This window comes from Lepus europaeus, chromosome 8 (genome assembly GCF_033115175.1).
Source record: "Lepus europaeus isolate LE1 chromosome 8, mLepTim1.pri, whole genome shotgun sequence".
Taxonomy (NCBI): Eukaryota; Metazoa; Chordata; class Mammalia; order Lagomorpha; family Leporidae; genus Lepus; species Lepus europaeus.
The window spans coordinates 8,118,553-8,133,326 of record NC_084834.1 but is presented as its reverse complement, the minus strand read 5'-3'; the positions used below and the strand labels follow the sequence as shown (position 1 = coordinate 8,133,326).

Here is a 14,774-nt window from a genome sequence, read left to right as displayed (position 1 = left end):
CAAATGAATACTGGGGCTCTACTTCAGAATATACATATCTAATGCTAAGTATTTTAAGCGTAAGATATACTTTGAGAAAAAGACTTTCTTAGAAAAACTTTAACATAAAAATCATAACGATATCATCTTATATGAATTATAGAAAACTCTAAGAAAATGAGACAGTTATTACCTGCATAACTTCTACCTGTGCTCATACAAGATGACACAACTGTCCACTTATCAGTTGTTGGGTTATAATATTCTACCGATGCCAAGTTACAGGAACCATCATCTCCTCCAACAACATATAACAGACCATTCACTGCACAAACTCCTTGAAAAAATAAGAGGAAATAGTTATTTAAAAACTATGGAATATGAATATCCCTGTCCGTGTCTGGTGGGATGATCCACAATCCCTTGAAAAGAGGCAAAAAGAGAAGACCGTGAACATGAAAGAATTCCTTTTTTTAAAAAAATTTTAATAAATATAAATTTCAAAAGCACAATTTATGGATTATAGCGTTTTTTTTCTCCCCATAACCTCCCTCCCACCTGCAAACTATCCCCTCTCCCATCCCATTCTTCATCAAGATTCATTTTCAATTATCTTTATATTTAGAAGATCAACTTAGTATAGACTAAGTAAAGATTTCAACAGTTTGCACCCACAGAGATATACAAAGTATCAAGCACTGTTTGAAGACTAGTTTTACCATTAATTGACATAGTATAACATGTTAAGGACAGAGATTCTACATGGGGAGTAAGTGCACAGTGACTCCCGTTGGAGTGGCATTTAGCCTAATGGTTATGAAGCCCATGTCCCGCGTCAGCGTGCCTGGGTTAAACTCCCAGTTCCAGCTCGTGACTCCAGCTTCTTATTAATGCAGACCCTAGGAAATAGCTCAAGTTGTTGGGTCACTGTCACCATGGCAGGCTCCTGTATTGAGTTCCTGGCTTTTGGCGTGGGTCAGGCCCAGTCCCAGTTGTTGCAGGCATTTAGGTAGTGAACCAGCAGATGGGCATCTCAGCCTCTCTCAGACAGATACAGAAGGGAATAACAGATACAGAAGGGAAAATACTTGGAATGCTAAACATACTTTTAAAAAATTTCCCGTTCTAATTCCATTTCCAAGTTCTACTCTGTCTCGTGTATCCAGTTGTTGCTTTACATCTGTATTAATTCATTTAATCTTCACATTCATTTTACATCAGAGGTTAGAAAGTATTTCAATTCTGACTTATGTAGAAAAGATAGAAATAAGCCAGTAAGATTGTGCAACTTTCTCAAAGTCAGGTTTTTAGGGAATCTTAAGGAAAAAATATGTATCAGTAGAAAGTAAGAGTTATCTTAATTTTATTATATTGAATTATTATCTGTTTTATTACCTCTAAAAGAAAATAATATTACTTATTTGATAAATAGAATAACTTTTTTTGGTAAAATTTCAAGAATATAAAAAATAAATCATCTCTAACCCCACACCACTTAGAATAATGGACCTTAAAATCCTGGTATCTACTCTGGGTAATTTTCCTTTATGCATATATACTCAGACACTTCCCCTTTAGTAGCTCGCACTACTTGTAAGCTCACCCAACTTTGCCAACTGATATAACTGGACATTCTTCAAGTTAATGAATATTGACTTCCATGACTGTTAATGGCTGCATATACCATAACTTATTAAATCATATTTTATTGATATTTAGTCATCTTTAGTTTTCTTGCTTTAACCAATTAAGTTGCAAAAAACAAGGATACTCCTGTACACTTTTTTTGAATACTTAACGCGATTATTTCTTTATTTGTTTGAAAGGCAGGGAGCCTGAGATGAGACAGACACCGATCACCCATTTGATGGTTCACTCCCCAGGTACCTGCAATAGCTATGGCTGGGCCAGGCCAAAGCCAGGAGCCAGAAATTCAACTGGATCTTCCACATGGGTAGCATGGACCTAACTACTGGAGCCAATCTGCTGCCTCCCAGGGTGAGCATTAACAGGAAGCTGGAATCAGGAGTGGAGCCAGGACTCACATGTAGGCCCTTCAGTGTGGGATGTGGGCATCCCAAGTGCCATCATTTTTTTTTTTTTAAGATTTTTTTGTTTGTTTGTTTATTTTTAAGAGTTAGAGAGGTAGAGACAGAGAAGTCTTCCATCTACTGGTTTACTCCCCAGAAAATATTTTGTTCCCCACAAAATTTTTTTCTTTCTTTTAAAAAGATGCATGTATTTATTTATTTGAAAGGCAGAGTGAGAGAGAGAGAGAGAAAGAGAGAGAGTTTTCCATCTGCTGGTTCACTCCCCAAATGGCTACAACAGCCAGGTTTGGGTCAGGTCAAAGCCAGGTGCCAGGAACCCCATCATGCTCCCCCACATGGACAGCAAGAGACCAAGTACTTCAGCTATCATATTACAACTTCCCAGGTGCATCGGCAGGAAATGGTTCAGAAGCAGAACAGCTGGGACCCAAACTGTTACTTCAATATGGGTTGTCAGCACCAGTAGCAGCAGCATAACCCACTGCGCCACAACACTAGCCCACATTTTTCATAGAGCTGGATAATGACAGCTTTCCAAATACAAATTTTTTCCTTATTCTCCTGGTTAAAAGAGTTGGGCTAATTTAGATTTGAAACAATAAACATATACAGGGAAAATAAGATAATTCCAATCTTTAGGAAAGTAAGAATCAAAAGTCCAAACTACAAATAAATTTCCTAATCCAGGAAGGTATGAACACATATCATAGTGGCTTTTCTAACTCAGTAGGGAGTGGGGTTAAGCACTTAACCTACTAAGAGCCCAGATTTGTGCGTTTCACTAGATTATCTACACCTGAGGAGCCTTTAGCACTTCAAAACATACAACTGGATGAAGTACAAGGTCACACAGAGTAATTACTATGGACGACCCACTCTGCTGCTGACAGTTCTTACAGCCCACATACTCTCCCTCAGTAATCACTTTTAAAGGCCTAGCATTTCCCAAAGGCTACCCAGCTATCCTGCAATCTACTTTCATTTGAATGTCCCTTTCTTGATTTTTTAAGTACATTCATGTGCTGACACTGTTGACATTTTAGTCAATGATCGATCACATACACAAACAGCTTTCCAAAAAGTCTATAGAAAATGTGTACCATGAAAAAGACTACCCAAGGATTTCAACATTTGATTTAATTGAACTATAATTTCACTATTTATTTATTTAGTTGAAATACATAAATTTATTATCTTGATTCAAGTGTTCCACAAGCATTGTGAACTCCCCTTCTAAGACAGCGGTCCCATAATATAATGGAGCTGAAAAATTCCTATTGTCTAGTGATATTAGTGCTGCGGTAATGCTATGAGTCAACACACTACTTACGTGACTGTGGTCATGGTGGTGTGATAAACACAGTTACTCTGCTGCCAGTCATATACGACTATGTATGATACAAACTTGATAGTCATAATAAATGACTAAGTTCCTGGTTCATTTATCATTACTTTAGAGTGTGCTCTTTCTACTTATATATATATTAAAAAAAAAAAAAAAAAAAAAAAAACAAAAACCTTGCAGTAAACAGTACACCGTGTTAAATCCACAGCAGTCTCATGCATCTGCAAGTGACTGGCCCACGCCACCAAGGTTTGTGTAGGTATATTCTCTGATGGTCACACAACCAAGAAATGGCCAAAGTAGAAAGAGACAAAATCACATTTCTCAGATTATGTACCCACCATTAAGCTATGCATTACTACAGTGAGTTCCCTAATCCTGAACAGTTCTACTTTCTTAAAATCATCTTGTTGCTGCTGCTGTTGCTTTAGCTTTTCCATTTTCTGAAATCCTGAACTGTACTAAAGTTACCACTTCAGGCTTCCCCTCCAGATTCAGATAATCAATTAGCTTTTGAACCTGCTATAAACACTTCTTCAACTGGAACACATTCCCTGCGAACTGGACTCTGCAATATGATACGTGGTAGGCGACCAAAAATGTCTGTGGCAATAATGATTAAATTCAGATTAAAAGATGGTTCTGCTTCTAATTAATTAGTCTCCGTATTCATCACCAGAAAGCAGCTGCTAGTAGAAATTACTAAGTTAACTGAAATGTCACAACAACCTGCCATGATCCAGATATAACTATTACATAAGCTTCTGCCTTTAGGCAGTTCAAAGTCTACCACAGAACCCAGATCAACCAAAGAGCAAAGGACATAAATAGTGAAACGGGGAAAACGTCAAATAAATTCAATACAAATTTTATAATCTTTAGATAAACAGATACCTGCATTTCTTCTGCACATGTTCATATCTGCAACCTGTCGCCAGGTATTGGTGGTGGGGTCATATACTTCAACACTTTTTCGTACTAAAGGGCCATCATGACCTCCCACAGCATACAATAAGTTGTTTAACACACCAACACCTGCAAGACAGAACCAACTAAACTATTACAGAGAAAAAGGGACAACAACTTTATAACACTGTAACATTCATACAGATATAACTAAAATTTTTGAAATTATATTTCATAATAAATTTAACTCAATATTAAAGCATACAATTTAAGAAAAGGAAGTCAACAGAATGGTCAATGAACTCAGTAAAGACTTTACTCCACAAAAAGCATGTCAAATAGAATAAAAAAAATATGGAGGTGAAACACAAAAGAGCAAAGTCCTTTAATATGATCTTTTTAAAAACAACTTCTACAGTAAAATTTTAAGAAATATGTATGAAATACTGATTATTCACCACATTGCCACCAAAACACCAAAATCAAAAAGCTAAGAGAAATGTCAAACAAGATACTTACACAAATGATACAGATACCTTTTAATACAGCACTTAAAAATTAAATTTTACTTTGCAAAAGTGCACGAAGTACCGCCTACCATTACCTACACAATCCAAAAGATATTTAGAATGACATTTAAAATCAGCACATATTTTCAGATAATGTAAAGGGATACCAATGAAGCATTTCACTTGGGCAATGTTTTCTATCTTTTCTGCTCTTCAGTTACTAAGTGAGCTCATATTTACCTGCTCCACTGCGTCGGGTGCTCATTTCCGCTATGTAGGTCCACTCGTTGGTTGTCGCGTTATAGCTTTCTACAGTGCTGAGACACTGCCTAGAGGCTCCATCATAACCTCCCACTGCATAGAGCAAACCTACACATGGAATCACAACGAAAGCCAAATTTACATTTAAAAAGCTATGTGTTCAAGTCATAGAACACTAACGTATTTTCTTCCAGGGCAGGAGAGTTAAATGTTACTGAGTTGGGGAAACTCTATTAAAAATCTGACTAATGGAAGAGGATACCAAAAAATGGAAAAATCTTCCATGCTCATGGACTGGAAGAATCAATATCATCAAAATGTCCATTCTCCCAAAAGCAATTTATATATTCAATGCAATACCAATCAAAATACCAAAGACATTCTTCTCAGATCTAGAAAAAATGATGCTGAAATTCAGATGGAGGCACAGGAGACCTCGAATAGCTAAAGCAATCTTGGACAACAAAAACAAAGCCAGAGGCATCACAATACCATATTTCAGGACATACTACAGGGCAGTTGTTATCAAAACAGCATGGTACTGGTACAGAAACAGATGGATAGACCAATGGAACAGAATAGAAACACCAGAAATCAATCCAAACATCTACAGCCAACTTATATTTGATCAAAGATCCAAAACCCATCCCTGGAGTAAGGACAGTCTATTCAATAAATGGTGCTGGGAAAACTGGATCTCCACATGCAGAACATAAAGCAAGACCCCTACCTTACACCTTACACAAAAATCTACTCAACATGGATTAAAGATCTAAGTTTACGACCCGACACCATCAAATTATTAGAGAACATCAGAGAAACTCTGCAAGATATAGGTACTGGCAAAGACTTCGTGGAAAAGACTCCTGAGGCACAGGCAGAATTAACAATTGGGATTGCATTAAATTGAGAACTTTCTGTACTGTAAGAGAAATAGTCAGGAAAGTGAATAGGAAACCGACAGAATGGGAAAAAATATTTGCAAACTATGCAACAGATAAAGGGTTAATAACCAGAATCTACAAAGAAATCAAGAAACTCTACAACATCAAAACAAACAACCCACTCAAGAGATGGGCCAAGGACCTCAATAGACATTTTTCAAAAGAGGAAATCCAAATGGCCAACAGACACATGAAAAAAGGCTCAGGATCACTAGTCATCAGAGAAATGCAAATCAAAACCACCATGAGGTTTCACCTCACCCCGGTTAGAATGGCTCACATACAGAAATCTACCAACAACAGATGCTGGTGAGGATGTAGGGAAAAGGGGACACTAACACACTGTTGGTGGGAATGCAAACTGGTAAAGCCACTATGGAAGTCAGTTTGGAGATTCCTCAGAAACCTGAATATAGCCCTACCATACAATCCAGCCATCCCACTACTTGGAATTTACCTAAAAGAAATTGAATTGGCAAATAAAAGAGCTGTCTGCACCTCAATGTTTATTGCAGCTCAATTCACAATAGCTAAGACATGGAATCAACCTAAATGCCCATCAACAGAAGACCAGATAAAGAAATTATGGGATATAGGCCGGCGCCGCGGCTCACTAGGCTAATCCTCTGCCTTGCGGTGCCGGCACACCGGGTTCTAGTCCCGGTCGGGGCACCGATCCTGTCCCGGTTGCCCCTCTTCCAGGCCAGCTCTCTGCTATGGCCGGGGAGTGCAGTGGAGGATGGCCCAAGTGCTTGGGCCCTGCACCCCACGGGAGACTAGGATAAGCACCTGGCTCCTGCCTTTGGATCAGCACGGTGCGCCGGCCGCAGTGCGCCAGCCACAGAGGCCATTAGAGGGTGAACCAACAGCAAAAGGAAGACCTTTCTCTCTCTGTCTCTCTCTCTCACTGTCCACTCTGCCTGTTAAAAAAAAAAAAAACAACAACAACAACAACAAAAAAGAATTAAAAAGGAGAGAACAATCCAACATGGGAAGCGGGATACACAGCAGACTCATAGAATGGCAGATGTCCTAAACAGCACTCTGGCCTCAGAATCAGCCCTTAAGGCATTTGGATCTGGCTGAAGAGCCCATGAGAGTATTTCAGGCATGGAAAGCCAAGACACTCTGGCAAAAAAAAAAAAAAAAAAAAAAACACACCTAAATGAAAGATCTCTGGGAGTGAGATCCCAGTGGAAAGAATGGGCCTTCAAAGAAGGAGGTACCTTTCACCGAAGGGAGAACTTCCACTTTGACTATGGCCTTGTCTAAATAAGATTGGAGTTGGTGAACTCAAGAGGCTTCCATAGCCTTGGCAGCTCATGACAAGAGCCAAGGGAGATTACTGACGTCATAAATAAAGAGTGCCAATTGTTAAATCAACAACAGGAGTCACTGTGCACTTATTCCCCATGTAGGATCTCTGTCCTTAATGTGTTGTACTATGTGAATTAACGGTATAACTAGTACTGAAACAATATTTTACACTTTGTGTTTCTGTGTGGGTGCAAACTGCTGAAATCTTTACTTAGTATACACTAAGTTGATCTTCTCTATATAAAGATAATTGAAATTAATCTTAACGAAGATTGGGATGGGAGAGGGAGTGGGAAATGGGATAGTTGCGGGTGGGATGGAGGTCATAGGGGGAAAAAGCCACTATAATCCAAAAGTTGTACTTTGGAAACTTATATTTATTAAATAAAAGTTGAAAAAAAATCTGACTAATGGTGATTTGTAGAATGATTAAGCCTTATTGTGAGGATCTGCAGTGTATATATCCTGATGTTAATTTTACATTTCCATCAATAATCTGGAAAAAAAAGTAATCTTGTTATATGCTTAGATAACAGTGTTTACTATGTGAATAACATCCTGGAATACTGAAGCTATCTTAGTAAATTGAAAAAACGTTAAATCAAGTTAATACTGTAAAACAATGAAATACTATCTGGCAATAAAAAGACAAGAGGCACTAATCAATGCCACAGCATGATGAACTTGGAAGCACTATGCTGTGTGAAAACAGCCTGTCCCAGACAACCACATACTGTATGGCTTGTCCGGTACAGGCAAATCGACATAGTGACGGAAAGGCTATTAGTGGTCTGAGGGCTGGGAAGGAAGCAGGTAAAGGAAGTAGGGTTGCTTTTTGGGAGAAATGAAAAATACTCTTAATCCAGATCTCCCATATGAGTGGCAAGGACCCAAGTCCTTGAGCCCTCACCTGCTGCCTCCCAGCGTGTGCAAGAGCAGGAGGCTGGAATCAGGAGCAACGCCAGAACTTAAAACCACACGACACGACGTGGGATGTGGGCATCCCACGCAGCATCCTAACCTCTGAGTCAAACATCTACCCCAATAAAATATTTTAAAAATCTTGGTGCCAAGAATTATACCCATTAAGGATGGTATGAAAACCCACACATTTTCTGAAGACAGTATATTAGAAACAAAGTCACACTGAAGAATAATATTTACAGTCTTCCTTAAATTTTGTGAGAGAACAAAGTAGGATATAAATAATAGTGGCAATCCATCCCTTACATATTAACAGTTCTTCTCCAGGTATAAAGTTTCACACACGTCATCTGATTTGTTCCTCAAACAGTTGTATTAAGAACAGCTGACAGGGGCCAGCAATGTGTTGCAGTGGGTTAAGCCATCGCCTACAATGCTGGCTTCTCACATCAAAGTGCTGATTTAAGTCTCAGCTGCTCTGCTTCTGATCCAGCTTCCTGCTAATATGCCTGAGAAAGCAGAAGATGACAGCTCAAGTGCTTGGGCCCCTGCCATCCCTGTGGGAGACCCAGATGGTGTTCCTGGCTCCTGGCATTAGTGCGGCCTGCAGCAGCCACTGCAGCCATTTGGGGAGTGAACCAGCAGATGGAATCGATCTCTCTCTCTCTCCTTCCTTCTCCTTCTCTTCCTGTCCTTCTGTCTTTCAAACAAATAAACAAATCTTTTTGCGAAGAAACACATCAGCTGACAGTGTTGCATAAGTCACAGAGAAAGAGCAAAGGAGGTGGGAAGGGGAGGGAGGGGAATAGAGGAAGGAAAAGGACTTAATTTATACAGATGAGTTACTTTTAAAAAGGTACTTAAAATTTCAGTTATTACTAGTTTTCTTTTTTAAATGAGGATTTGCTTGCTCATTTATAAAACTAGACTACTGGAGGTGCTACTCTCAAGGAGCACAAATACCTAGAAATGTTCCCTTAGAAGAGCTGCCAGCACCTACCTCCAACAACACCAACACCCACACTGCTTCTCCTCGTGTTCATTGGAGCCACGTGGAACCACTCATTAGACTTTATGTTATACGCTTCCACAGAGGACAAACCTGTATAAAAAACCAGGATCTTCATTTTCTCCTTTAAGAAAAATGTAACTGTTCTTTTACATATATACTATTAGAGGAAAACACTTCACGTATGATACAACAGGATAAAAATAAAAGAAAATGGTACAATGTAAATACATCAACTACATGATGAACAGGTACAGCTTCCTTTCCAAAGGGTCCTACCCAAGCTACTGACATTTCAAAGTTTTTAAAACTTGGAAAGATGATTGATAGTGACACTTAAGAAAGAAAACAGGGGCCGGCATTGTGGCATAATGGCTTCATGGGTTGAGCTGCCACCTGCAGCCCCACCATCCCATAGGGATACTAGTTCTACCCTTGGCTGCTCCATTCCTGATCCAGCTCCCTGCTAATGTGCCTGGGAAAAGCAGTGGATGATGGCCCAAGTCCTTGGGCACCTGCACCTATGTGGGAGATCAGAAGAAACTCCTGGCTCCTGGCTCCAGGCTTTGGTCTGGTCCAGCCCCACCATTTAGGCCATTTGGGGGGGTGAACCAGCAGATGGAAGACCTCTCTCTCATGTGTCTCTCCCTCTCTCTCTAACTCTGCCTTGCAAACAAATAAAAAATAAATCTTAACTTATATTAACATATATAGTCAGCACTCATATCATTTAAAGGAATTCTTGGGGCAATTTTAAAACCTACTTCTTCTTTTTTTTTTTTTGACAGGCAGAGTGGATAGTGAGAGAGAGAGACAGAGAGAAAGGTCTTCTTTTGCGGTTGGTCATAGCTGTGGCTGGTGCACCACGCTGATCCAAAGGCAGGAGCCAGGTGCTTCTCCTGGTCTCCCATGGGGTGCAGGGCCCAAGGACTTGGGCCATCCTCCACTGCCTTCCCGGGCCATAGCAGAGAGCTGGCCTGGAAGAGGGGCAACAGGGACAGAATCCAGCGTCCCAACTGGGACTAGAACCCGGTGTGCCGGCGCTGCAGGCGGAGGATTAGCCTGTTGAGCCACGGCGCTGGCCCTAACTTACTTCTAAATATAATACTCCCACTTGTTGAAACATTCAATATATTCTAATTTTGTCACAATTTTTTCCATGGATGAAGTTACTGTGTTAATCTAATAGCAGTGGGGTAAAGATGAGAAGGAAATCACCTGTGCTCCCATCAAAGCCTCCCACGGCATACAACAGGCCATTCAACACAGCCGCTCCCAGAGTGCTTCTCCGGTCTCGCATGTTAGCGACACTGGTCCACTGATCCTTCACGGGGTCATAGGAATCTACGGTGCGGACTCTTAACGAGCCATTAAAGCCACCAACAGCAAAAACAAGCCCAGCCATGTAGACCATCCCTGCAAATGAAACGAGGCATTTAGATGGGTAAGCAATCCAACTTCAATATCTAAAGAGTGCTTTCCAGTCAAGCGTACAGCTGCTGGGACCCTGGCTGTTAGTTCTGAAAACAATGCTATTTATTTGCAAGAATCAATACATTGCCTTTCTTTCTAACAGCATTAAAAAATTCTGTCATGGTTAAAGGTACTGGCTTTTTCTAATAGTTCTAATAGCCTGGCTTTTTCTAATAGTTAATGACAGGCTTAAAAAATGTCCAATGTTTTCCAACTACTTGAACCTGTACACTTATCTCATGGCTCTTCATTAAAATGAAACTAAATGTTTATCCTTTATTGTATAACATTCTCCTAGCATACCATATTGGTGTGTTCAGAGGTCTGCAGTTAACTGACAGCAGCTCATTGACTGTTTTGTAGAACCTATGAGTTAAGAAGGCTATCTCACGACACATAAAAAGATGTAATTCAAATTTCAGCACCCATAAATACGAGTCAAGTTTTAGTGGAACACAGCCCCACCCATTCACAGACGTATGTCAGCTTCCACAGTGTAGCAGCAGCCAGTGTATAGTCACTGTGACAGGGATCATATAACCCAAAAACCTGAAATTCTTACTTTCTAGTCCTTTAAGAAAAAGCTTGCTGATTCCTAGGCTAAAGAGATATTAGGGGACCCCTAGATACAGAAAGGAGACTGCTAGACTCAGGATTTCAACAATTTTTTTCATGCTGCTGTCCTAATTTGAGAAGCTCTTATTATCTACTCCACTTTGCCTAACATTCATGCCCCAGTCAAAGTTCCACATTCTCCGAGGCCTGCCTTGGTCCACTTTAACCTACTGCGGTAACCTCCAGTTCCTGAATCCCAAAGTAACAGCCGTATACTGCATTTGAAGTTAAATACATCTTACACAGTCTGCAATACCACTGCTTCAAGTTGTTCAAAGTTTCATTGTTCTTAAAGTATAGTGTTTCTCTGGGCCAGTCTGTGAGCAAAGTGGTTCAGTTTTCTGAACCCCAGGAAGGAGTACTGGAATCACCAGCTCTAAGTGGTTAGTGCAATGTCTGATCCGATGTGATCAGACAAGGAAGGCATCACTACCCTCTATTGTCCTACCCTCCAGTGCTTTGTCCCCCTGAAACATGGGAGTGGTCCACCATATGGCAGCAAGACCTTTTTAAGTTCAAACAAAGTAGGCTGTTGTGGCCGCCGGCTGGCAGGGAATACGGCAGACCTCGCGAGAGGCCTGGAGACCGTGGACAGTGGCAGAACAGACAGTGTATCTGAGACTCCTGACTAAATATCTTAAGTGATACCAGGCAGTAGGCACTGTGGGAATCTGAGCCACTCCGATTCTCATCCTCCTTTTTCTACAAACAAATATATCAACTCTCAGAGATAGTACAGTACTCCCCAATTATCCACAGGGATTATATTCCAAGATCCTTGGTGGAAACTTTAAATCACAGGTAGCATCAAACCTTATATATACCAAGGGGCTTCAAAGTTCATGGAAAACGGATTTCAGTGCGGAACATTTTTAAAATGTGCATGTAGTTCTCCATCATACTCATTTTTCTTTTTTCTTTCTTTTTCTTTTTTTGACAGGCAGAGTGGACAGTGAGAGAGAGAGAGACAGAGAGAAAGGTCTTCTTTTTTTCCGTTGGTTCACCCCCCAATGGCCGCTGCGGCCGGCGCATCACGCTGATCCGAAGGCAGGAGCCAGGTGCTTCTCCTGGTCTCCAATGCGAGTGCAGGCTCCAAGCACCTGGGCCATCCTCCACTGCACTCCTAGGCCACAGCAGAGAGCTGGACTGGAAGAGGAGCAACTAGGACAGAACTGGCACCCCGACCAAGACTAGAACCCAGTGTGCCGGCGCTGCAGAGGATTAGCCTATTGAGCTAATTAGCTAATTAGCTATTTAGCGCTGGCCCATCATACTCATTTTTCATCAACTTTCTGAAGAGCCTTTGCTTGGATTTCAAAATTTTTGTATCAAAATAAATTCATCTTTTAATTCAATTTTCCACAAACTTTTCAAAGTACCCTAATAGATGTTTTCTCTCTATATGCATACCCATGATAAAGTTTAATTTATAAATTAGGCATAAGAGATTAATAATAATAAAATGGAAAATTATAACAAAAAAACTAATTCTTTTTTCTTCTTCCGAGTTTCATAGGTAGAGGATTCCTTCTTGCCATAGATCTTAGCAACCTCAGTACAAATTTTTTTCCTTTCCTAATCAATAATTTTTACCTTTTGATCCAAAGAAAGCATTTTACAGGTTTTCTTTGGCATACCAAACTACCAACATCACTTTCTTCCATTTTGGGGCCATTATTTAGTAAAATGAGCATATCTGAACCCAGGCGCTATCATCACACAATCATCAACCAGGTAACCAAGATGGCCACTAAGCGGCCACCGGAGAGGTAGCATACACAGCGGGAACAAGCTGAACAAAGGGGATGACTCAACAGGGCACAGTGGGGCAGGATGGCACACGCCTGTCTCACACTACTGACAACAGCACGCACTTCAAACATACCAATTATTTACTTCTGGAATTTAATATCTTATATTCAATATTTTCAAACCACAGCTGACCACAAAAAGCAAACACCAGACAAGGGGAGAATCCTGCATAGTATGCTTATAAAGTTTTAGGGCATTTTATGTGTCAGGGAAGAGGAAAATAAATTAATCAATCTATGCAGTGTTGTCCTCAGCACCCCAACTCTGGGAGAAGAGGGGGACTGAACTAAAAGAAGTGTGATAACCCCTCAAAGTAAGCAGGGAACCCAATTACCCAGAAGTTTGATTATAAGAGTTTGTTAAATGGTTTGGCTAAGATTTTAGCCCAAATTGGAAGGGAGTAGAGGGCAAAGGGCATAATAAAGGTAGCATTTACTCATCATTACCTAATAAACAAACAGTACATTTCAGGAGAAGTCCAATCTAATGATTTATGGTGCAATAAAACAAGGAACTGTGCCAGGAATCAGCTATGAATTAAGAAAACAGTCAGTAAACAGCTTGAAAGATTTTATCTCCAACAATAACAATACAGAAAATTACCTAAGAGTAATTTGCCAAGAAGCATACTGAACAATATGAAGAAATGTTAAGAAATTTACTGAGGGACTTAAGAAAAAATGTGAGTCCTATTCCAATTCCTATCACGTATTTATTTTAAAACACAGTAAATAAAGCCACTTTGTCTTCCTGCATGAATAGACAAGTGAAGAGAATAGAAAATTCAGAACAAAACCAAGTCAATGTGGAAATTCAGTACATGATAAATGAAGCATTTCAAATGAATGTCAACACGCAGATTAGTCAATAAAAGGTGTTAGGACAACTGGCTAGCTGTTAAAAAAGCATAATCCACATTTTACTTATGCCAAAATATAGCCCAGATGTTTTCACTAAGAATACAAAAGGGACCAGCGCTGTGGTGTAGCAGGTAAAGCTGCCACTTGTGGCACTTGCATCCTATGAGAGCATCAGTTCAAGTCCCAGCTGCTCTACTTCTGATCCAGCTCTTTGCCATGGCCTGGGAAAGGAGTAGAAGGCTCAAGTCCTTGGGCCCCTACACCCCTGTGGGAGGCCTGGAAAAAGCTCCTGGCTCCAGGCTTCAGACTGGCGCAGCTCTGGCCGTTATGGCCAATTAGGGAGTAAACCAGCAGATGGAAGACTTCTCTCTCTCTCTCTCTGTCTCTCTGTCTCTCCTTCTCTTTCTGTGTAACTCTTTCAAACAAATAAATGAATCTTAAAAAAAAAAAAGGATATGAAAAACCAACCTATAAGACTACTAGAAAAAATTTCATGTTTAAAAAAATATAATTTTGTTAAAGGGAGAAACACAGCAGATACCATCTTAACCAAGTGATCAAAATTAACATCCTTGGAAATTACCACACAATCTAATCATGAGAACACATCAGGCAAGTCCAAATTGTGATTCTTCAAAATACCTGACCAAATTCTCTTCAAAATCATCAAGGGCACAAAAGACAGGGAAAGACTAGAAACTGTCACAGATCAGAAGATGCAACAAAGGCCGGCACTGTGGCTCACTTGGCTAGTCCTCCGCCTTCAGCG

At 40.2% G+C, this 14,774-nt stretch overlaps 1 protein-coding gene across 4 annotated transcripts in view; it reads right to left on the bottom strand.

Annotated features, from left to right (window-relative positions):
- Positions 1-14,774, bottom strand: part of KLHL2 (kelch like family member 2) — a 117,282-nt gene that overhangs the window by 2,815 nt on the left and 99,693 nt on the right. For 3 of the 4 annotated variants that reach the window (XM_062199365.1, XM_062199368.1, XM_062199367.1), the window contains 5 exons: positions 10,464-10,661; positions 9,237-9,338; positions 5,031-5,159; positions 4,270-4,410; positions 173-316 (listed from right to left, as the gene is read on the bottom strand). In XM_062199365.1, the coding sequence (XP_062055349.1) occupies positions 173-316; positions 4,270-4,410; positions 5,031-5,159; positions 9,237-9,338; positions 10,464-10,661 (714 nt within the window). The remainder of the gene's footprint in view (positions 1-172; positions 317-4,269; positions 4,411-5,030; positions 5,160-9,236; positions 9,339-10,463; positions 10,662-14,774) is intronic. The other variant, XM_062199366.1, reaches the window with a different exon arrangement.